Genomic DNA, 24,815 nt, shown 5'->3' with positions numbered 1-24,815 from the left:
GTTTCCTTTCATTTTAATGAGTTCATAAAACCAAATATTATTTTGACATTTCTAAAATAAATTTTAATACCTTTGTGTATTTCATTCCTCATTCAAATTTTTAAACTTTACTTTGATGAAGTAATATTTATAGTTTGAAATACCTAAAGTCATCAGGTTGCCAGTTGCCACAATAAAAGATACAAATTTAGAGTAATCAGCTTTTATTTAAACATGATCCTTAGAACTTGTGAATTTAGATTAATCAGCTTTTATTTGAACATGTTCCTGAGAACTGGTGAATTTAGATTAATCAGCTTATATTTNGGAATATTAAAATAGTGTTTATATATGAAGGTATTGAACCAGGAATATGGAATATTTAAAACGTAATTATACATGAAGGTATTGAACCAGAAATATGGAATATTATACTTGAAGGTATTGAACCAGGAATATGGAATATTAAAATGGGAAAGTGCAAATAGTGACAACATATTGCAAGCTATAAGAGTAAGTTTTAATTTCTTCATAATTTGGTTATTGAAATTCTTGAATTGAAGATGCTTGATCAGACAAAGCTTTATATGATTAAAATCTGACATGACACTCTATAAATGGAGAGTCACTTGAACTTATGTTAACTGTCCCTTTAAATAAGAAAATAAATAATAATTTATTAAATTAATTTGTATGTATAAGGGAGTTTAAGTAAAGCATAACAACCATACAACCATACAGTCTTAAACTAAAAAACCGTAACAAATTTGGGTTCTTGTTTTATGTTCGTTAATTACAAAGTTGCATGAAATATCTATTTTTTCTTGAAACTATATTTTTTACAGTTAAACTGTACAGGATTTTTTAAATTAATAGATAATATTTATTTTGCAAGAAAAATTTATTTGTATATTGTTCACACTTGTATAAAAATGTATATAAAAAATGCATTTTTTAGAATAATTATCTGGTTCTGGGTTTTGGTGATGATGCTTTGAATCTTTTTGGTAAATATTCTTATACACATCTTTAATCTTTTAGTCTTTAAAACTCAAATTTTAAAAATAACTAATTTTTTTATCAAAATATTTTCAAAGAAAGTTGGCTATTGTTTTTTTTCTCATATCTTAAAATTTTAGTTATTAGTTGAAGATTCACAAAAATTATTTTTAGACAATGCAAGGTTTTCTATATTTTATAAAAAATAAATACACTATAGTTTTTCCTTTTCGGCTTAGATTATAAGATCTTTATAAAATAATAAATTTGGCCCAAACCTGCCATTCAGTGTCAGGAAAGGGCCAAATCGCGGTTTATGACTCTGCACTAGTTCTAAAACCAACTTGTTTTAGTTCATAATCCTTGTGAGGTTGCAAAGATTGCTGAAGATCCTTATCTTCCTCAACAGATTGGAATTTACCTGCAGAAAAATTCACAATTTACAACCCTATTCCAGTATGTATAATTAGACATCAATGCATTTGTGCATATCATTGGTCTGAATATAATTACTATCTAATTTGTGCATATCATTGATCTGAATATAATTACTAACTAATTTGTGTATATCATTGTTCTGAGTATAATTACTATCTAATTTGTGTATATCATTGTCTGAGTATAATTACTATCTAATTTGTGTATATCATTGTTCTACGTATAATTACTATCTAATTTGTGTATATCATTGTTCTGAGTATAATTACTATCTAATTTGTGTATGTCATTGTTCTGAATATAATTACTATCTAATTTGTGTATATCATTGTTCTGAGTATAATTACTAACTAATTTGTGTATATCATTGTTCTGAGTATAATTACTATCTAATTTGTGTATATCATTGTTCTACGTATAATTACTATCTAATTTGTGTATATCATTGGTCTGAATATAATTACTATCTAATTTGTGTATATCATTGGTCTGAATATAATTACTATCTAATTTGTGCATATCATTGTTCTGAATATAATTACTATCTAATTTGTGTATATCATTGTTCTGAATATAATTACAACCTAATTTGTGTATATCATTGTTCTGAATATAATTACTATCTAATTTGTGTATATCATTGTTCTACGTATAATTACTATCTAATTTGTGTATATCATTGGTCTGAATATAATTACTATCTAATTTGTGCATATCATTGTTCTGAATATAATTACTATCTAATTTGTGTATATCATTGTTCTGAATATAATTACAACCTAATTTGTGTATATCATTGTTCTGAATATAATTACTATCTAATTTGTGTATATCATTGTTCTACGTATAATGAGTATATATCAACATCATCCTTGCTCTAAGAAAGTTTTAAAGAGCACTGTCCTGAATCGGACATGCCTCTCTATGTATAAATAGAGGGTAATTTGCAATTATGGCTACTGTTTCTTGAAAACAAATAAAATGTTGATAATTATATCAGTTTATTATTATTATACCAGTAAAATTAATGATTAAAAAATCCCTATTTTTAGGAAACAACTCAGTGTTCTTCAAGAGACAGGAGTTGTAAACACAATAGGAAAAAACAAAAGGTGATAAAATCTGTTTTATTTAATTTAACAAAAAAAAGTTTTCAAGATAAAGTATATAAAGATATTTACATTATATTTGAAATTTAGTCTAGATAGAATTAAGATGAAAATTCTTAATTTTTTTCTTTTTGTCTTTGCTGCAAAGCATGGTTATGGTAAGGAGAGTGGCATTAGAAAAAGGAAAAATATTTACAATTGTTTATTAACCTTAAAAGGATTAAAAAATCTCAAGATTTGTAATCATAGCGCTATTGTTTTTGCAACAGTCAATCTTCTTGGCATTTATGAGCAGTCAGAAAAAATCTAAAATAGCCTAAATCTTAGAAAATAACTAAGCTAAAAGCCTTGAATTATGCATTTATGTAATCAATTCTACTTTTTTACATTTTGTGAAGTACTTCTCCATTCTTTTTATGTATATATCAAATATCATACTGTGGAAGACGATGCCTGGCCGCGTTAAACAAGTTCCACAAGATTCAACAGAATGAGATAGAACGGATACGGGGCATAGTACTGATAAAATCATCTACACGTGTGATATCGATATTGACTCTAGTTCTGAACCCTCTAGTAATAAGTTATAAGAAATATATATACTGGAAGTTATTTATGCGTTTTTATTAGAGTCTGACTCACGTCCTCTATAATACAATTAACCCTAAATAAAGAATATAGAATACATCGGAAGAATTTTTTAAATGTCATTTTCTAAATCTCCTGATAATGAATAGTTTTCAAAAATGTTCGTTTCGTTTTAAATAAAACAATTTATTGTTTTTGAAAAAACGACCTACTCGTTTTGAACTTTTAAAAATATAATAACAATTGTTCTTGAAAACAATCCTTTTTATAAAAATGATAAGCTACCATAGTTGAAAAAAGGATAGTTTTTGAAAACAAATTATCATGGATAAATATGTTAACGATCGCTAATGAAGGGTCTTTTTTAACAATCTTTAACAAAGGGTTATTGTTAACAATTGTTAACGAAACAACAAACTTTATAAAAACGGGCGTTTTTAACAACAACTATCGTTTAAAAAAAATTGTCATAAACATGCAACTTTATTGAATGTTGTCTAACATGCAGGTAAAAGGTTGGGGGAGCTAAGACTTCTTGATATTTTCTTTAAAACTACTAAATGAAAAGTATGGATGGACAGAGAAGCTGACAACCTCTAAGTGGAGGTGTAGCAGCACTCACTGGAGAATCGGATATTACAGGTTTGAGATGGTCCTCAGACACAGAGACGGCTTGAGTTTAGATCTCAAGACGAAAGAACTTGTTCCACCATTCCACTGCCAGGTATAGACTGCGATAGAGAAGAGCAAGGGAAGGTATACTAGCCTCTTCACAAACAAAAACGAACTGGGAATTTACCAGGGAGGCAGGCAGCTCAGACAGAGTCCAGGAATGAATGTGCTGAGGCGGAGGTATGACGAATCCTGTTATTGCTCTTTCTATCTTGCTCAGAAAGCCAGAGCTAGGAAGTTCAGGACTGTCTAGAATTTCTCCAGGGATGGTATGAGCTGTACCATACATAGCCTCATAGTCTCTGCAAGGCCTCCAGCCTCCATCTTTCTTCTTAACCATGTGTAACGGAGAGGACCAGGGAGAATTTGACCTTCATATAATTCCTGCTTTCTCCATGGCGGCAAACTTAGTCTTAGCAGTAGCTTACTTCTCTGGATCAAGGCCACAAGGTTTAGCAAACACTGGAGGACCAGGCTGTGTAAGAAGATGTTGACTAACTCCATGACAAAAACTAAAGACAAGGACACTCTGCTCTGGTAGATCTTGTCGGCCTTAAGAGCGAGGGAGATGGTGTGCCTGAAGTTGTCCCTGAGAAGATGAGCTCTGATGTTGGCCGGTAAACATTTGAGAAAGACTCCATGAAGAGAGAAACTTAGTTTGTGATCATCTGGGAGGAGTGTTAACATGCTTTACATGAGCTTGGAAGGTTGCATGTCTCCTGAGAAAGGTAGATTGGAAATAGCTTCATACCTCTGGTAGTCATCAAGTGCAAAAAGTTTGAGCAACCACCTCTTCAGAGCCTGGATGGTTTATGACCTGGAGGAGATTTGCTGAGATTGAGAACTTGATTTTCAGTTTCTTGATTGAAGGAAGAGAAACTTTGTGGCACTAACGGTTACCCCCTTCAAAGCAAACTGAGCTTTCATTTGCATGAACCAAGCTTTGCGGAATCTGGCCAAAAAGTAAGAACCTTCACAGCAATTAGAACGTCAAAGGAAATGAACAGAATTGAAACAATAACACTGTTCTTAGACATTGTCACTGTGTGTAGCTATAAAATGTCTCTATAGCGAAATATTGGTTGCAGGCTATAGGAAAAAAACTAAACTCAGGGTCACCAATTTAGCTAGGCTCAATAAGAACAAGTTTTAATGACTAAAATTTATTAATTAACTTATAATAGACGATTTATTATATTTTGAGAAAAATGTGAAAATATTTTGTTCAGCTGGATTCTTCAATCTCTCCAGAGCATCATCCTGTAGAAAACCTAGGGATCTTCCCCACACTGGAACATCTATTTAAATGAGGGTTAAAGCTTGGATTGGGTCACTGGGTGTAAAACTACTAAAACCCTTACTCAACATGTTTATGAGAAGCATGAAACTTAAAGTATGATGGTGAAAATTGGAGATTTAAATATGCAGCATTATACTAAGCAATTTTGACTAGCTATGCAGGGTTTTGTAAAATAATTTTCTTCTTTTCCTAATTTTAAGATGGGAGAGTCAACAAAAGAAGAAAATGAGAAATGAAGGAGAAAAAATAGATAAAAATAATAATTGAATATAATTTTTTTGTATGATCTGTAATTTTAAATTTAAAAAGAAATAAATGTTAGTTGCTCTTTAACAGCATTCTATACACATATTAACATTTAAATGTTGCCTTCTTATTTCATAATTTGATGGTCAACTGATATAAATGTTTTCAAAATTATTTATAAAACAATTCTAATTATAATTATTTAGTGGTGTAAAAGGAGCTGTTTCTTGTAACAGCTCAGACCTAAAGCTAGGAATTCAGGTCAACTAGAAATATATGAAAATAAGGCAAATTTTTAAGAAAACTTTTTAAAGCTTAAACTGTGAATCCCTATAACTGAAGATCTTAGCATTTTGACAGAAATGTAGTGATAAGGGAATTACTATTTAAGAAAAACTATTTTCATTTTAAATTCATAAATGCATTTCAATACAATCTATGAAAGCAATTACTTTGTGGAACTTTAGAGGGATTGAATAATCTGCAGTGTATGGAATGGATGTCGGCTTCTTGTTGCTAATGTCTGCGTAACTACTTAGTTTTTTAGTAAAGAAGATTTGTCACAAAAGGAATTGAGTTCTTGCCACAAACTCAAATCTTCTGATCCCAATATCTTTGCAACCTTATGGTGCAAACCTTTGATATTTCAAACTTAGCTTATTTAATCTTTAAGTATTAACAGTTTGAAATATCTAAGGTCTACAACATTGGGTTACAAAGATATAGAGATTAGAAAATCAGAGTTTGTGGCAAAAACTCAACTCCTTTACAACCTTATGCTTATGCTTAATATTTCAATTATGAATTTGTTTGAACAAATATTAATGTTTACACCATCATGTTGCATAGATTAAGAGATTATTAACATTTGTGGCATTTGTTCAGTTCCTCTATATTTACCTACAGTAAAACCCTTAATAACGAATACATCGAAAGAATTCATCAAATGTCGTATTCTTCACTTTCTGATAATGGAATGTTGAAGATATTTAGTTTTTTATTGAAATGATTATATGGAACATTTTAAAACTGTTCCCGCATATTCATGGCTATTTATTTATTTTCGCAAATATTGAAATTTACGTAACATCTATATATAAATTTGGCTTGTCTGTCTGTCTGTCTGTTTGTATCCAATAAACGTCAAAACGGCTGAACCGATCGGGCCCAAATTTTTTGTGGGACATCTAGGGACCCCAGGGAAGGTTTATGAATGATTGAAATTTTAAATAATTGTCTCCATCAAAATTCGATCGTCATTAAATTTTTAAAAATTTTGAAAATCCGCGAAATTTTTTGTGAAAATCCGCGAATTATTTTTGTTTTGTTTTACGATGTACACAAAGAGAACATGTTCACAATTAATTTAGAAGATGGGCGCGAAGCGCCCTCTAAGGCTAGAAAGAAGGGCGCGAAGCGCCTTGAATTTATAGTCTATATATAAATTTGGCTTGTCTGTCTGTCTGTCTGTCTGTCTGTTTGTATCCAATAAACGTCAAAACGGCTGAACCGATCGGGCCCAAATTTTTTGTGGGACATCTAGGGACCCCAGGGAAGGTTTATGAATGATTGAAATTTTAAATAATTGTCTCCATCAAAATTCGATCTTCATAAAACTTTTGAAAATTTTGAAAATCCACGAATTTTTTTGTGAAAATCCGCGAATTATTTTTGTTTTGTTTTACGATGTACACAAAGAGAACATTTTCACAATTAATCTAGAAGATGGGCGCGAAGCGCCCTTAGGCTAGTAGTATAAAACTCATTGAAAAATTGTCAAGCCGACATTTGATAAATTCTTCCGATGTATTTGTTATTAAGGTTCAGTTGTTCGGTTTTACAATTTTAATTCAATGACTTGTTGGTTTATAATTTAACAATATCTAAATTTACAGAATCAAGTTTCCATACTTTTTTATTTAATTAACAATAATTTTGCAGTTTTCGGATAATGATTAATATTCTGTTTAGAGTACTGTGTTCCTGTTTATAGTTGTAGGAGTTGGTATTATTCTATCTTGTTCAATCCTGTTCTTGGAAATATTGATTATTATTGTTAAACCTTTGATTTTATCCTACTCTTGGAAATATTAATATTTTATTTGTAAACACAGATTTTATCCTACACTTGGAAATATTAGTATTTTATTTGTAAACTCAAGATTTTATCCAACTTTTGGAAATATTAATATTTTATTTGTAAAATCAAGATTTTATCCTACTCTTGGAAATATTAATATTTTATTTGTAAAATCAAGATTTTATCCTACTCTTGGAAATATTAATATTTTATTTGTAAAATCAAGATTTTATCCTACTCTTGGAAATATTAATATTTTATTTGTAAAATCAAGATTTTATCCTACTCTTGGAAATATTAATATTTTATTTGTAAAATCAAGATTTTATCCTACTCTTGGAAATATTAATATTTTATTTGTAAAATCAAGATTTTATCCTACTCTTGGAAATATTAATATTTTATTTGTAAAATCAAGATTTTATCCTACTCTTGGAAATATTAATATTTTATTTGTAAAATCAAGATTTTATCCTACTCTTGGAAATATTAATATTTTATTTGTAAAATCAAGATTTTATCCTACTCTTGGAAATATTAATATTTTATTTGTAAAATCAAGATTTTATCCTACTCTTGGAAATATTAATATTTTATTTGTAAAATCAAGATTTTATCCTACTCTTGGAAATATTAATATTTTATTTGTAAAATCAAGATTTTATCCTACTCTTGGANTCAAAGATTGAGTCAACTTCTGAAAGATACTTTGCAGTATAAGACAGAAGAGTTTGTATTTAAGATTTATGTATTAAAAGAAAGAGGTTTCAGCCATTTATTTGTTTCATTTAATCATTTTTACATTATCCCGATATATTTAAAGAACTTTTAAGATGTTGTATTCTATAATTAATTGCCAAGGACAATGTGTGCTTTATTGAATCAATTACAGGGTGTCCCACAAAACATGACAGTTTGTGAATAGTTTTAAATGTCTTCTTCCATATACTGTATTAATTTATAAAGACTTTTTGCAGTTTATTTGGTTAAAAAAATCTTTTACTCAAATACATTTTAATCTAAAATCATGTTTACAACTATATGACTGCCAAATAATATTTTTGTTATTCTCTTATATCAAACAGCTTAACAAATTATGGAAGAATACATTTTAAACTATTTACCAACTGTCATGTTTCGTGGGACACCCTGTATAACAATTTCTAAACTTCAGCCAATGAAGTAATTTAAAAACAATTCTGCATCTACCCAATTAGATAAAGCTGTTAAAAAAACTTTTTTTAATTTTTCAGACTTTTTCCAAAAAATTAATAGATATTATTTGTAATACCAAAACTTTAGCTTTTAACACTAAATAAGTGTTAAGGCAACATTCTACAAATTCTTTCACTGTATTCTTAGATATAGGATATATACTATGCTAAGATTATGAAATATTACATTGTAACTTATTTCATAAAAAAGGGTGTTTTAATACCCTAAAAATAGATTTTTGTAAATTTGTTTGAGGTGGAGTAGAAAGGATTTTAAAAAATCTATTTTTAATCATAGAATAGAAAAGTTTTGGGTTATAGGGTTATATAATTCACATTGCAGTATAATCTTCCTAGAACTGGCTGTGTCGGGTCCCTCTTACTATTTTTTATTTTTTACGTTTGTTTTAAGAGGCGGTACCAGATTTTATCTTAATTAATGAAACCCTCTTTCTGTAAGTAATTTAATCTTTTTGATTATTTTCAACCTATCTTATATGTACATTGCATATTGAACTATGTAGAATAATAAATAATAAACATTTTTTGGATTTTTCTGTGTTCATTGGTGGATTTCAAACATTTTTCAGAAATAAAAATGATTTATAATCAATTTTTTAAAAATTTTGATTGGATATGAACAGAAGATTTGAGCCCAAATTCATATTTATTGAAAGCAACCAAACATACAATGTTTAAATTTTATTGATTAATAAAGGGAATTTATTGTCCATGATTAATGTACTTTTGCAACGCCTTAATATTACAAAAACAATATTTCAAAAGTAAAGGAATCCAAAATAAATATAAGCTTTCACTCTCTCAAACAGTGAGTCCTCTGTTTTAAATTCAGAAAGAAACATTTAGTGTAACATGGTACGCGAACCTACACTTGTTATTCAATACAATTTTTCCTATATCATAGAGTTGTATTAAGGAGCGGCAAAATTCTGTTAAAGAACTAAGAATTTTGAAAATTAAAAGAAATTTTAGTTATTAAACAACAAATAGTGTACAAAAACTTTTTAACTGAACAGAGTCCAAAAATAAAGACTGTGAGTTTTAAGTTATAACAAAAAAAAAACACTGTAAAATAATGAATTCAGGGTTTAATTTAATCTAATACAAGACTCATATATCATGTCATAAAATAGGGTTATTTGAATATGCCAGTGCAGCAACATTTATTTATCTCGTCATGAGTAGCATTTAAGTTGAAACTCAACATTTAAGCTGTACATTTTTATCTTTTGTTTTAAACTCTGATGGTCCATAATGAATGAGCTTGTCTGTTAAGTTCATTTAACCCTATTAACCCTAATTTAACCCTTTTATAGTTGTTCTAAGCTGACTAGGCATATTAAACCTTTAGAAATGTTGAAGTAATTTTAAAGTTAATAGATGTCGAGAGTCAAATTCAAAAACAAAACAATGTTCAGAATGTAGGATGAAAAAATGAGACTGCTGTTCATCATGGTAAACCTTCTAATAAGGGCAAATGTTGATGCTAGGATGAACTCTACTGGAATACTTGAGCAAGTGCATAATCTGTATACAAGTCATTCATGGCTCTTTTTATCAGGTAAAGATGGAAACACACACACTAAGACACTAATTGCCTACTGCTAGTTCAAATTTGAATCACCAAATCCATTCTGAATCTTTAACTTTTAACTTGTGGTTTAAATTTGAACCAGCAGTAGGTAGTTCAGCAATGTAGCTCAAATTCATTAATTTTGATCCCACTCCCAGGTATCTTTAACTAGAAGTTTTTATTAAAGTGGTAAACCTAATTCTCTGTGATGATCTTGATGAACTTGTTGCTGGAGCACTTTCTCTCCATTATTCAACTTTCTCACAATTGAATTTAAAGCCAAACAAGGTTTGCATTTTATTCAACTATACTTACCTAACTGTTATTGGAGTCAAAATAAATCCCTTAGAATTAAAAGAAAAAAACTCCAGAATTTTCTAAATACAAGGGCCTGAGCCTCCTAGCCATGTTCACAGTGCTAATGGTAAAAAGTACAGCCTATACTTACGACCAAGGTTCCTATTTTGGCACTTTACTTCTAGATAATGAGAATAGCATTTGATGGAATTTGTCCTGTCTAAATTTGTCTGTCTATATTTGTCCATCTAGAATTTGTCCATGTAGAATTTCTCCATCTAGAATTTGTCTGTCTAGAATTTGTCTTTCAGGAATATGATAGAACATTAATTAAGTGTTTATCAATTTAGATAAAAAATTTTTCGGCATTAAATCTTGATGGTTCAGCCATAATTTTCTGCAAACTTCCTGCTGAGGTATTATTAAAAATTTTAAACAAATTTTTCGTTTTATTTAACAACTAATATTTGAGGTGGAAATGAAGGTTAATGAGGCTCATGCTTTTTTTCTAACAGACAATGAACAGTTTGTTAAAAGGTAAGTAATTTAATAATTAACAAAATAAGCCAAGACCTGTAACACAAATTAATATAAACAGTTACACTTATATTGAATAACAATGCATTAAGGTTTTTAATGGATGGACAAGAGAACAAAAAATTCTTGGTTAAAAACAACTCTGAAGTATTTGAAGTCAAAACAATTCAGGTGATTACTAGATGGTTCTAAAATATCCAGAATCTATATGTAATTTTTTTGCAGTCTGTGTACAACAGCATCACCATCAATATTCCTATTTCTCATGGACAAGTGGAAACTAGGAAAACCTTGATTAAACCTAAATTAAAAATTAGAAAATAACCTGATTTTATGAAAACTAAATTGATTTGCTTTATTGTGGGTTTCAACTTTAGAGTTGACTTGCATGGTATAAGAATGACTGTGGGTCATCTAATATCACCCTACGTCAAGTATAAAAAATTATAATAAAAATGTTGTTATTTATTGAATCTTTACTTTTTAGGTTTGATGGGGAAGTGTTTGATGGATCAATCGGAGGAATATTTCACACAATGAGCACACTAATGAACTTCACATATTCATCTATTCCATCTATTGATGGATTTTATGGAGCTAAAGTAAGTGCATGGTCACATATTTTGATAGAGATAGAAATCCATATATCCATATATAAAACCCAAATGTGCAAAAAAAAAATATGCATGTATGTAAGAAAGGGGGCCAGGAAATGCCAGAATATGAACCAAATTGGCGCGGTCGTTTAACAGCCTACCGCCAGTTCACAGGTTCAAATCATTTCTGAATCTTTAACATTTAATCAGCGGTTCAAATTTGAACAGACAGAGTAGGTAGTTCAGTGATTAAATGTCTGAACTGGGTCCTACATGTCTTGTATAATTTTTTTTAATTAGGTCCCCGGTGGAGTAATAAACAGAGGAAAGGTTTCCCAATTCAATGGATTAATTGGAATGCTTGAGAGAGGTGAAATAGATGTTGCTGTTACTGATCTTTCTTTAACTTATGCAAGAAAACAGGTAATAGCATTTTAAAGCACCAAGATTTGGGCCATTTAAAACTTTGCATTTATTTATTAAAAGTTTGTAATCAATCATACTCAAAATGTTTTGAATTCATATGTAGGTAGCAGATTTTGGTGGAAAAATGATTCTTCAATCAACAATGTGCTTAATGGCTAAACCTGGAACTGAACTTGAGTTTACGGCATTCTTTAAACCACTGAAACCGGTGAGATGGTAACAAGAGCAATGGTCATATTTTAATCCTGTATGTCCCTTAAGTCCAATATTAGTTTGGAAAATTTAATTATTAATAAAACTAAGCCTAATTTTAGATGATATGGGTTTATGTGTTCTGTTCTGCTGGAGGTTTATCCCTCTTTCTCTTGTTGCTTGCCATATTCTCATATAAACAAACTTCAGTTTTAGAACAGGTAGGCATTTAATTCAATAAGCATTTATCTAATTTCATTTAGCAACTCTTCATAGCACTAAATTTTAAATTTTATAATTCCGAGCTTTAATTATTATAAATTTAATTAATAGGGGAGCCTAGTTCTAGACCTTGTTGGTTTCTCTTTAAGAACTTTAGGAGCTGCAGAGACCTTTCTGCTTCCTGAGAAAAGGTGAATTGGTAATAAAGAACTCAGGGAGAGAATTTTATGAATTAGAGAGAGGTTCATGAACTACTTATTGCAGTTTGTGTTCAATACTGATGAATTTTTAACTTTGAATCTGTTATTCATGATTTGAACCCACTGTAGGTAATTCAGCACCTTAGCTCAAATTCCTTGAATTTGGTCCCAGGTTAATTGAATTTCTAAGCAGACATCACAACACAACAAACAATTTATAAGGGTCAGATAAAATAACAAACTTACAGGCTCATTAAGTAACTGTTCTTTAGTAACTTCAGTTTCCTTGATCCCATCTAGTAATGAAGTTGATCTTGATATTTAATTATGCAAACAGCATATATAAACCAAATATTCATAAACTTCCTTCACCTTCAACAATTAAGTTGTGCTTCTTTATAATACAGAAGTTGACAATCAAAAGCTAAATTGTTAATGACTGTCGCACAATTTAAACCATAAAAAGTAATAAAATTTGCCATTATCTTTAAAAAAGGATCCATTCGTTCTCTAAAATTTTTCATGAAATATTTTCAACAACAGTTCATTTTGTTGCTAAACGATTTGGAAATCAATAGTTTTTCTGTTGACTTTGATGTGATAATTTCTTTTGTTTCTTTCTAGTTTTCAAATATTGAATAACAACGAATAAGTTAGCCAAAATTGTCTGCTTGACATTATGCAAAATATTTACTTTGAGAAAAGATATTGAAAACAAACCAAACTGTAATTTTGTAAAAAAAAATTGTATTAAATGATTTACTGTTGATGTAATTATTTAGAAAACATTGAAAGAATTTAAAAATTTGGAAGAACAAGCATGATATTAAAAAAGTTTAACAAAGGCAAATCCATAACCCACTTTTCAGTACCTTATTTGTTAAAGGTTTAAGAAAGCTTAGAGAGTATACATGCTAATTTATCTAATTCTTGTTTAAGGCTTAAGAAAGCCTGGAGAAAATGCATGCTAACCTATCTAGTTCTTGTTTAAGGTTTAAGAAAGTCTGGAGAGTATGTATGCTAACCTATCTAGTTCTTGTTTAAGGCTTAAGAAAGCCTGGAGAATATGCATGCTAACCTATCTAGTTCTTGTTAAAGGCTTAAGAAAGCCTGGAGAGTATGCATGCTAACCTATCTAGTTCTTGTTTAAGGTTTAAGACAGCCTGGAGAGTATGCATACTAACCTATCTAGTTCTTGATTAAGGCTTAAGAAAGCCTAGAGAATATGTATGCTAACCTATCTAGTTCTTGTTTAAGGTTTAAGAAAGCCTGGAGAATATGTATGCTAACCTATCTAGTTCTTGTTTAAGGTTTAAGAAAGCCTAGAGAATATGTATGCTAACCTATCTAATTCTTGTTTAAGGTTTAAGAAAGCCTAGAGATAATCTCGATATGGAGATGATAAACATCTAGATCTTAAAAAAAGGTTTAAGAAAGCCTAGTGAGTATGCATGCTATATAACCTATCTAGTTCTTGTTTAAGGTTTAAGAAAGCCTGGAGAGTATGCATCTAGCTTTTGTTTAAGGTTTAAGAAAGCCTGGAGAATATGTATGCAGACCTATCTAGTTCTTGTTTAAGGTTTAAGAAAGCCTGGAGAGTATGTATGCTAACCTATCTAATTCTTGGATTCTTTGTGGTAGAAACATACAAAGCAGAACTTACATCTTATCTAACCAGGTAATAAGCAGCTTTATTTCTGATTTCAAAAATTCAAAATTCATTTATTAATATTTCAGCAAAACTGCAAAGTTGCCGATCCAAAGAATGGAAGACATTTTAGGTAATCCCAATCTTAATCTGTGTATTAGGATTTTCTATAATTTGTCTTATCAAGTTTGATTCCACTTTAACAACTAGTTGTTTCATCCAGTTTTGTTTGGTGGGTAGTTACAATCAACTTAAATTTGAAATTGTATACCTCTGCTTGTCTTTATGTTAATTTATTCATAGCAAGTTTGAAGTTGCAAAACTTAAAGATTTTTGTTAGATACTGATATAAAGCTATCTTTGCCAGCTGGATCATTCTATGTCACCGAACTTGAGTTTTCAGAAAAGGAAAATTTGCAAAACTTCATTTATAATCAAAGCTTGAAATTTTTGTGTTGTAAATAAGGTTTATCTAGCTATCAACATATATATCTCAATCCGACTAAGCCTGGAAGTCCGGAGATTAAAAAGTTTTCAAAGAAAATTTAAGAAAAGTTTAAAAAGAATAATTGCAAATACATATCAGGCAATCTTTAAAAGGCTGTGGGATGAAAAGGTAAGAATTAAATCAAAATTTTAATTGTGTCTTTTAATTAATTAAATTATTAGTAAGTTAGTAATTTTACCTATACAATATAATTGTAAGTAACATTTTTTTTTATTTTTTGAAAACAAATAAAACCAATGACCATCTCTATTTTCCCACAAATAACATCAAATAGATTTTTAATCAAAAAGCAACATTGTTTTTCATATTTCTGTCAAATTGACATAATAACAGAAAATAACAATTTAGGCAGAAAAATGCTTCCATTTAGTTCAATTTACTTAAAAATAAACAAATGTTTTTATCAATGAAAACACATTGTTTTGACAACCTGATAAACAATCCTTACTAAAAAGACATTTTAAAAACAAATTATTATTGTTTCTTTCATGTGAATAAATATGCCATAAAAGATATAAATTATACATACTATGTTAGGGTTGTTAATTGTCTTCGTTTTTCCTAAAAATGATTGTTATTTAAAAAAAAACGATCGTTTTTGAAAACGAACCATTCATTTTAAACTTTTAAGAACAAAAAGCTATCGTTTTCAACAATAATTTTTTAAAATGATCGTTTTTGAAAAAAAGACTATGATAATAAATCTGAGTTTTATGACAATTGATTTCAATATTTTTCAGGAAGATAAGTTTATGAATGTTGTATTAAATGTTTTAAATGTCAAAAATTAGAAAACGATTAACTTTTGTTAACGAAACGACAAACTTTTTTGAAAACGATTGCTTTCAAAACGACCGTTTTGTTTTTCGTTTTTTCTTCATTAAAACGAAATGATCGTTTTTCAAAAAAAGTGAAAAAGATCCATCCCTATTTTTAATAACGGTAGTTTTAAGTAACTAACGGAAAAATCAAGAAAAAAGTTTGCTTGGCAACGGAAAGTTTTCCTTAATTTTCTTTAATTCAGGTTACAGGGAATCAGTATGGAATAATAAAATGGGGTGAAGGAGAAACAGAAACTATACTAACTGCTATTAGAGTAATGTTTGAATAATTTTCGCACAATCCGCGCAAATTTGCTACCTTTTAACACAATTTGTTAAGCGGAATTGCGTAATGAAGCCCATTTTTTTGGAGAATTTTCGCAAGAAATTATCACGCTAAAAAATCGCACACAAAACTATGGCCAACTTTTTATTCACACATTTACTATCAATATTTTGGTGATGTTTTATACAAAATTTTGTTTTATATTTTTATTCACACATTTACTATCAATATTTTGGTGACGTTTTATACAGAATTTTGTTTTATTTTTTTATTCACACATTTACTATCCATATTTTGGTGACGTTTTATACAGAATTTTGTTTTATATTTTTATTGTTATTTATCAAAAAGATAATTTCTTTATTTACTCTTTATAATTTTCAGAATAATTATCTAGTTTTGGGTTTTGGTGATGATGCTTTGAATCTTATTGGTAAGTATTTTTTTGAGGTAGCCAGGGATACCGGCAGAGAATAATTTATATGAAATGTATCTAAAGTGTTCTTCATGGTTCTCTGCAGCTGTGAACTTTTTTATATATATCTAGATCAAAATATAATAAAAATGAACTAAATAAGATTGTTTTATATACTCTTTGTTGGCAACAGATTTTTAAAGAAGGGTAGCTATACGTTACCCCCAGCCTGGTTTTCTATGGATTCCCGTAGAAAATTTAAACCAATTCAGTCCAGCCGTTTAGCCAGCTATAGCAAACAGATATATATACACACAAATATACAAACATGTCTATATGTATGAGCGAAGAGCTTTATTAGTATGGGATTTAGATCCCATGAAATTTTTAGAAATAGTTGTTTTACGATGTTTTTCGAAATAACCATTCTTGTTGGTGTAGATAAGTATCCATGTGAGGTGGCTAGGATAGCTGAAGATCCCGTCCTACCAACACAAATTGGAATCTATTTAAGCAAAAATTCCCCGTTCACTCATCTTTTTCAGTAAGTGTCATCTTATAATTTATATTTTATGAGGAATGAACTTGAATCTAACTCCGAGAATGTACAATCATAATCTTTAAACAAACAGAATAGAATATATATTAGGGTGGAATTTAATAGAAAAAGTATAAAACGGCCATTTTGTTGTAGTGTTTCCATACTGCAGGTATACTTCACATATTTGTGCTATATAATCTTTTGGGCCCTGGAACATCATTTTATAGAAAATCTAAAATAAATGTTAAAAGAAAACCAAATTATGAAATAGGCTGGTTTTGTAATCGACCAATGATTATTTCACATAGACTCTATGCCTTTCACTTTACAAATGATGATTTTCCGTTATAACTATAAATCAAATGATGTTTTTTATTCACCTAATTCATTTTATAAAGTTTATTTAAAAGCTTTAAAAAATTCGAAATTGAAATGGATAGTCTATGGAACAAACTGTATTAATGTATTCTACTGCATATAATTTGTGAACATTTACATGATTTGACACTTTGAACTCCCTTTCTGGCTGAAAGGGACTGACAAAATTCATACCGAGAGATTGTTTAAATTCCACTCTAATATATATTCTATTCTCTTTGTATTTAAACCTTTGTCAAATTATGGAAATTGTTCGTTTTCAAATTCTGTGCAAGAAACAGCTAAGTGTACAGCAGAAATAAAAATATTCTGTACAGGAAACAGCTAAGTGTACGGCAGAAAGAAATTTATTCTGTACAGGAAACAGCTAAGTGTACGGCAGAAACGAATATATTTTGTACAGGAAACAGCTAAGTGTACTGCAGAAATAAATCTATTCTGTACAGGAAACAGCTAAGTGTACTGCAGAAATAAATATATTCTGTACAAGAAACAGCTAAATGTACAGCAGAAATAAATCTATTCTGTACAGGAAACAGCTAAGTGTACTGCAGGAAACAGGAGTTGTTAACACTATTATTGAGAAAAGCAAAAGGTAAGCTAGAACACTTTTATTAATACTAATCATGTCCTATGAGTATGAGTTATGACCCCAAAGGTTCAAAAAAAACATTTTCTAAATTATTATAAAAGAGTATTAATGATCTAAACGGCAACGAATGGTAGAATCATAAATTTCAAAAGTAAAAAAAAGTTGTAACGGTACAAATTAAGTAAAAAACAAACGGAACTGCAGCTAAAGTCCCTCGTTAACGAAGGTGGAAAGAACGGTTTCCATAAAGAACTTGCCCAGCACTAGGTTGAGTGATCATTGATGCTTACATTTTGATTTTTGATTATTATTAAGTTTTTAATTGTTTCTATAGCGGAAATCAAGGAACTGCGACATGTAACAATTCCAATCTGATCCTGGGTATTCAGGTAATATATTTGATTTAAAGCGGGAACCATAGAGCTATGGAATAGGAAGACGACATTTAGGCAGCCTAAAATGTATTAAGGTGTGGTTATAAACTTAATACTTTTAAATTGGTCTGTGTACACTGCTTTATGCTCAGTCCTGGGGCATTTAAAAATAATAACTTGGGTCTGATAGTTGCCATCTTATTCCATAGTATACAGTATAACATTTGTTTATAATTGTTAAATTCATATTAATGTAACATGTTTCCTCCTCAAAATTATAAATAATTCCAACTATATAAAAATGTTTGCACAGAGAAACAAACTGTTAGTTTCAAACCCAGCTAAATTGTGGAAAATAAATTAGTTTTTAGCGAAAAATATTAGGGGGAAAAGTATTCTAAAGAGGGGAAAAGTATTCTAAAGAGGAGAAAAGTATTCTAAAGAGGGGAAAAGTATTCTAAAGAGGGGGAAAAGTATTCTAAAGAGGGGAAAAGTATTCTAAAGAGGAGAAAAGTATTCTAAAGAGGGGAAAAGTATTCTAAAGATGAGAAAAGTATTCTAAAGAGGGGGAAAAGTATTCTAATATTCTAAAGAGGGGGAAAAGTATTCTAAAGAGGGGGAAAAGTATTCTAAAGAGGGGGAAAAGTATTCTAAAGAGGGGGAAAAGTATTCTAAAGAGGGGGAAAAGTATTCTAAAGAGGGGGGAAAGTAAGAGGGGTAAAAGTATTTTTAAAGAGGGGGGAAAGTATTCTAAAGAGGGGAAAAGTATTCTAAAGAGGGGGAAAAGTATTCTAAAGAGGAGAAAAAACATGCAAGTAAACATCCGCTTTTACAACAATAATATTTGATACTATCTTGGGAACCAAGCGCTGCCAAAATAACTACAAGTTACTCCCGCCGTTTACCCGCACTAGAACGCTTTTACCGGGAAAATAATTTTCACTATTAAAGTCGTCCCACTCAATTAAGAATCTCAATACCAAGCTAAACTCATTCCCGTGGATCTCCGGAGTTTCCCAATCAAAATTTTGAGGCAATTCGGTCCAATAGTTCCTGAGTTATGATCGGACAAACAAACAGACTGACAAACAACAAGTTTATAATTAGAATAGAGTTAACGTCTGAAATTGAAAAAGAGTAAAATTTGTTAAATCCCCCCCTCCTCTTTAAAATTATAATTCCCCTTATGTAAAAATGTTTGTAACAAAAAGTTACCTTAATTATTTTAGATTCAAATTCAACTAATTTAGATTTTTATAAACTTTTTTTTCCAGAGCACAGTTTTCCTGTTTCTGGTAGTAGGAGTTGGTGTTGTTCTTTCCTGTTTTATCTTCATTGTTGAATTTATCCTGTTTGCTGTTCAACCGTTTATCTAAACTCCCTGTTCATAAAGCTCTGTATAATTGTTATTTAAGTTTGATTAACTGTATTGATGTTATGATGGAGAATACATAATGTTGCTGATTTAAACACAAATAAAACCTGCAAAAAAACAAAAAGTAAGGATGGATGGATATTTGAAATCGTAAACTGTTTCTCAAAAAAGTAAAATTTTAAATAATTTGCCAGATTTTTTACACGTTTTTGCACATCAGCTGGATTTTGTAAAAATTTTGGATTTTGCCAAAAGTATGACACGAAGTAAAAAGGAGAAATAGTAAATCTTTTTTTTCAAGGCATGAACATATTGTTAGAGCATAAATATAGACATTTAGAATAGGAAGAGGACAAGCAATATTTAATACACGAACAAACAAATATTTTGAGCGAAGGTTGGCATTATGTACTGTATACAATGAAAACCAGAAAACTGTAGAATAGGAAGACGACATTTAATCAATATTTAAAGTGCATTTAATGTTGATACAAAGCAGATAGTTTCACTAGTAGCCTCAGAAGTGAAATGGACAATCTTTATTCATAAAGTTTATTCAAAATGCTGATCTATTGAAGATTAATTGATCTATCAAGGATGTGAATGATCTATTGTTGATTCACAATGCTGATCTATTAAAGATTAATTGATCTAACAAGGATAAGATTGATCTATTGTTAATTCTCCATGTTAGATCTATTAAAGATTAATTGATCTACCAGTTATGAGATTAATCTTGATTCACAATGCTGATCCATTGAAGATTAATTGATCTATCAAGGATGAGATTGATCTATTGTTAATTCTCAATGTTGGATCTATTGAAGATTAATTGATCTATCAAGGATAAGATTGATCTATTGATGATTCACAATGTTGGATCTATTAAAGATTAATTGATCTATCAAGGATAAGATTGATCTATTGATGATTCACAATGTTAGATCTATTAAAGATTAATTGATCTATCAAGGATGAGATTGATCTATTGTCGATTCACAATTATGATATATTTAAGATTAATTGATCTATCAAGGATATGATTGATCTATTGTTGATTCACAATGCTGATCTATTAAAGATTAATTGATCTACCAGTTATGAGATTGATCTATTGTTAATTCTCAATGATGATATATTTAAGAGTTTTTGATCTATCAACGATTCACCAATGATTGTCAGTGAAAAATTTATAATTTTTTACTATTTCTATCAGAGTTTAAGAGAGATGATAATGTTATAAAACCACAAAAATTCATGAAAAAATCACGCAACCTCGTTCAGTTTATTCAATAAATTTTCAAACGCATAGCCCGACGAGTCCAACGATTCCGACCTTTTCCCGATATTCAAAAAAATATATATATTTTTAGACTCAGTTATGGACCAAAATGAACCAGGATCTAAATGGGGGCATCTATATCTAAAAAATGTTTTATTTTGAAACACCCTAAGCCACTTTACACATAAAGTATTTATTTGTGTAAACCTCTTAAGCAATGGCCCTTAGTCCTTACATGAAACTTACTACTTTAGGGCTATAGTCTACTAACACTTAACAGGGAATATAGGCATAGAAAGCTAACTTTTTCAACAACTATACTAAATGTCGTCTTCTGTTGAACAACAACTTTCAAAATATTTTTTATTTATAAGAATTCCCTTTTCTTTCTTTTATATATAAATGGTTTAAGTGAAATTTGAATTTGAATCAGTGTGAGCTATCTAAACCAAAAATAAATATTCAGACACATGATTCATAATTTGCGCCAGGGGGGGGGGGGCAGATTGAACTCAAGAAAGTCCCCTGGCCCTGTGTACTACATATACATATAAGATACATACTACTATATACTAGTTCTAAATCAAGACCCTTGCAGCCCACATAGTCCATAATGGTTCCTGCTAGGTCTGAATAGTCCTTTTATCCATAGTTGGGATTTTGAGAGGCTTGGGCCGGCGAATTTATAGACCTAAGGATAAACATTTTTAGGCTTCTTACATATTTTTCCGAAACACAGGAAAAGTATTNGGTTGCTGGAATCCCCCATAGATAAATAATGGAATCCCGGAGAAAAAAGTATTTTCTACCTACCTAGTACCTACCGTCGCCAGTTCAATTCCGTGAATCATAAAAGATTCATCAGGATTTAGGTAATAATTGTATTATTGTTTAATTGTCAGGCGCGTAGTGGGGGTTTAGCCTAGATGGGTGCACCTTTGGCGTGCGTAAGCGCGCCGAATTTTTTTTTGTGCACCCCCTAAAAATGCGGTATTAAGAAAAAACTAAGTTTAAAATCTACCTGAATGCTGACTATTAGTCATAAGACCATAATTACCAATCATTTTAAATAAAACGGCGCGAAAAAAAATATTGTAAATAAGATTAAGGTACAAGAAAGAATTTGAGAAATAATTTAAAATGGACAAATTGTGACATTGTCGATTGATAAGAGAAGTAAAAAATCTGAATATATATGTAAGTTTACTCTTTAGGGGTGGCACAGGGGTACCGACAGCCCCCCTTTCCACTACGCGCTTGATAATTGTAGACGTGAATCGATGATCTTCAAAATTCATTTAAATCGGTCTCCATGGTTTCACCACTTAACATACAGATAGATTTTCAAATAGCACACTGTTCAAGCTTACCTTAAAAAAAAATATTTTGATAATTTTGTTATTGCAGTTATTAAGTAAATTCTTGGACTATAGATAATTATAGATATAATACAGTCCTATAAATCAGAAAGACCAGGAATTTATTTACAAGTAATCAGACGACTTTACTAATCTTATAAATATGATTGATGAAACGATAATAACAAAATAGCCCTAGTCCTGCCCATTCCAAAATGTGGTCTGCCTAATTAACTGTCAATTGATTCCGGTTCTTTGTATTATGACTCTATAATCATAGTTAGAAGGGAAGTTAAAGTACACCCTTTTGCTTGTTTGTAACTGGTTTATTGCCGGAAAAAATGTCAAAATGCATGAATTAGAGAAATTTTAATTGTTATTCATTATCTATAAATGCATTCAAATAATTAATAATTCTCGAAAATAACTGCTATTACATGCAATTTGTTAAATTCCCGCATAATCTTATTTTAAAGTTAAACACTGATATTTAATTTATCCTTAATCATAAAAAGCTTTTAATGGTATACACGTCTCTCTAAATTGAAGTGTCATTTTAAATAAGGTCTCCAGTCCGTTTTTCCTTTTGTATGTCCACAAAGTTAGCAGTAGAGATTATATAAATAATATCAAGGTCACCATATTTCCTTTCTTAATGGGACATTCAAGTGATGTCAAGTAACCCTTCGATCACACAGGCAGCCGGAGTACATTTGAATTTTCGAGCCGGGTCTGCCTTTCCGGTCCCAGTTTATACTGTATCGCCCGGACGTTGGGTAAACTAAGCGGACATTCAATAGGACTAAACGGTGCAGTAAGGTTGACGCGGTCAGACTTTAGGTTAAATTTACATTTACTGCAGGGTGAGAGGTGTGTGATCATGTCTTATTTACAACTGAAACCATTTAAACCTTTATTAAAAAAACAATATATTGTTGTTTCTCTATTTTGAACAAAAAAATTCTGTCAATTTTCTCTTTCGTTCCTGATGTATAAAGTCGCAAGCTATTATTAAGAAACTACTACATGTTCATTGAGATTCAGTCATGTCATTAGTTTGACAGTTCCTTTAAGAAGATTGTTAATATAACTTTATGGAAAGATTAAAAACATTTTTATAAAAATTAAGAACGTGAAAAGCTGTATCAATGTTTGACAAACTTTATGATGAATTTTTAAATGAATTATCATTTTCTAAGGAATAGAAAAAAAACTTTTCCATGATACTTTATCCGCTCTTATACAGCCCACCCCCCTTAGGGCTGGGCTCGTTCCTGGTGGAACGATCGTTCTTTCCCGAGAACGTACGGAACGATCAAGAACGATCCCATCGTTCCGAAAAAAACGAACGCTTAGAACGCTTTCTTAAAAATATTGGAACGATTAGTAAAAGAACGGAACGGGAATTGCTTGAAAAGAACAGTTAAAATCGTTAACGCGTTCTTATTATCAAGAACGCGTACTAAGTTGGGAACGCATTTTAAACTTGATTGTGTAAGTCTCTCTCCCAGCTAATCCTGATGCGAAGAAAATATAGAAAGAGTAAAAGGGTAGATACAAAAAAGTTTTTCTCTCATTATATTTTTTTCAATCTGAAACTGAATTCACTATTTACTTTGCTTTTTGGTCACATTTATCAAAAGCGCTCCCGCCCAACATGGGAGAACTACAAGCCGATAGTATTTCGAATTTACGAACATTTTGTTCAACATTATTAACAGAACAACATTTACAGTGTTTTCTGATATTTTATTTAAAATTATATTTTATATAAAAAATGTAATGTTTGAAAGCTTGTTATATCCAATTTGATGAGGATTTCCCAGAATCTGTTTGATAAAAACCTTGTTTTGTTTGCTTGGTTTGAGATAAACGGTGAATAATTAAAACCTCTTGAATTCTCTTGAAGGATTCAGGTTTCTATATGAATACATCCAACACAAACTTCTAACCTGTAATCTTGTTTGATTTAAAGGGACTGTTCCCCAAGTATAAACCAGAGTTGATTATAAACTGATGCTAGGTACTTCCTGAATGTGTAACTTTAAACGTCTGTCTAGCCTTGGGAAATTGCACATTTGGGATGTTGCCACTTAAAAACGTAGTTAATTGTCTAACTTTACACCTTCAAGTTTCAAAAATACATGGACAAGAAAAATTAGGTTTGAGGCACAATATCAGCGTGTAAAAAGGGCACAATATGTATGTATCTGCAGACCAAAACATATTTGTAAAATTCAAACTATCAAGTACAGTAGGTGGCAACAGAGAAATGAACCAATAATACATGACGTCACAAGTGTCAAATATACCAAGGAAACTAAATTGTCTCACTTTAGTTGACATGCTTTCTAAGATTAAATAAAAGAGTATAAAAACAGAAACTTAAGAACACATAAAATTGCACTTATTACGATTATTAAAAGTTTTGTCGGACACATATAAATTGAATTGACACTCGTGACATCAGAATACAACTGTACTGAGAGTGTACAAATTCAACATTGCGATCTATTGTACTAGATCTATTTAGTAAAAATGTTTGTTC

The 24,815-nt window shown here is 30.2% G+C and overlaps 1 protein-coding gene and 1 long non-coding RNA gene across 6 annotated transcripts; both read left to right on the top strand.

Annotated features, from left to right (window-relative positions):
- The first annotated feature begins 417 nt into the window (after nt 1-417).
- LOC111697233 (uncharacterized) lies at nt 418-2,523 on the top strand. Its single transcript, XR_002764252.1, has 4 exons — nt 418-492; nt 938-986; nt 1,332-1,434; nt 2,469-2,523. It is a non-coding gene; the product is annotated as an uncharacterized LOC111697233 (long non-coding RNA).
- A 7,336-nt stretch (nt 2,524-9,859) lies between these two features.
- On the top strand, nt 9,860-20,050 carry LOC111697231 (glutamate receptor ionotropic, kainate 2). Of its 5 annotated transcripts, XM_023467149.1 has the most exons (22): nt 9,861-10,207; nt 10,407-10,507; nt 10,867-10,932; nt 10,989-11,053; nt 11,146-11,224; nt 11,279-11,337; nt 11,431-11,487; nt 11,541-11,655; nt 11,950-12,072; nt 12,179-12,283; nt 12,390-12,488; nt 12,601-12,680; nt 14,269-14,367; nt 14,427-14,470; nt 14,678-14,745; nt 14,924-14,953; nt 15,870-15,941; nt 16,337-16,385; nt 16,809-16,911; nt 17,819-17,881; nt 18,213-18,267; nt 19,527-20,049. In XM_023467149.1, the coding sequence occupies exons 1-22, from the start codon at nt 10,081-10,083 to the stop codon at nt 19,626-19,628; spliced, it is 1,761 nt and encodes a 586-aa protein (XP_023322917.1). In that variant the 5' UTR covers nt 9,861-10,080; the 3' UTR covers nt 19,629-20,049. The 5 variants fall into 5 exon arrangements, with proteins under 5 accessions (XP_023322918.1, XP_023322919.1, XP_023322920.1 ...); XM_023467150.1 differs by lacking the exon at nt 11,431-11,487 and having other exon boundaries at nt 9,860-10,207; XM_023467151.1 differs by lacking the exon at nt 15,870-15,941 and having other exon boundaries at nt 9,860-10,207.
- Nucleotides 20,051-24,815: the final 4,765 nt, after the last annotated feature.

This window comes from Eurytemora carolleeae, unplaced genomic scaffold (assembly GCF_000591075.1).
Source record: "Eurytemora carolleeae unplaced genomic scaffold, Eaff_2.0 scaffold222, whole genome shotgun sequence".
NCBI classification, from domain to species: domain Eukaryota; kingdom Metazoa; phylum Arthropoda; class Copepoda; order Calanoida; family Temoridae; genus Eurytemora; species Eurytemora carolleeae.
Note: the sequence above shows the minus strand (reverse complement) of the source record. Positions and strands in the feature narration are given on the sequence as shown.

What these genes read in the sequence shown, in the direction of transcription:
- LOC111697231 (XM_023467149.1), top strand. Translation starts at nt 10,081, where the DNA reads ATGAGACTGCTGTTCATCATGGTAAACCTTCTAATAAGGGCAAATGTT. An exon ending in TTGAAGTCAAAACAATTCAG is followed by an intron (nt 11,225 to 11,278) that starts GTGATTACTAGA and finishes ATTTTTTTGCAG; the next exon opens with TCTGTGTACAACAGCATCAC. An exon ending in CTAATATCACCCTACGTCAA is followed by an intron (nt 11,488 to 11,540) that starts GTATAAAAAATT and finishes TTTACTTTTTAG; the next exon opens with GTTTGATGGGGAAGTGTTTG.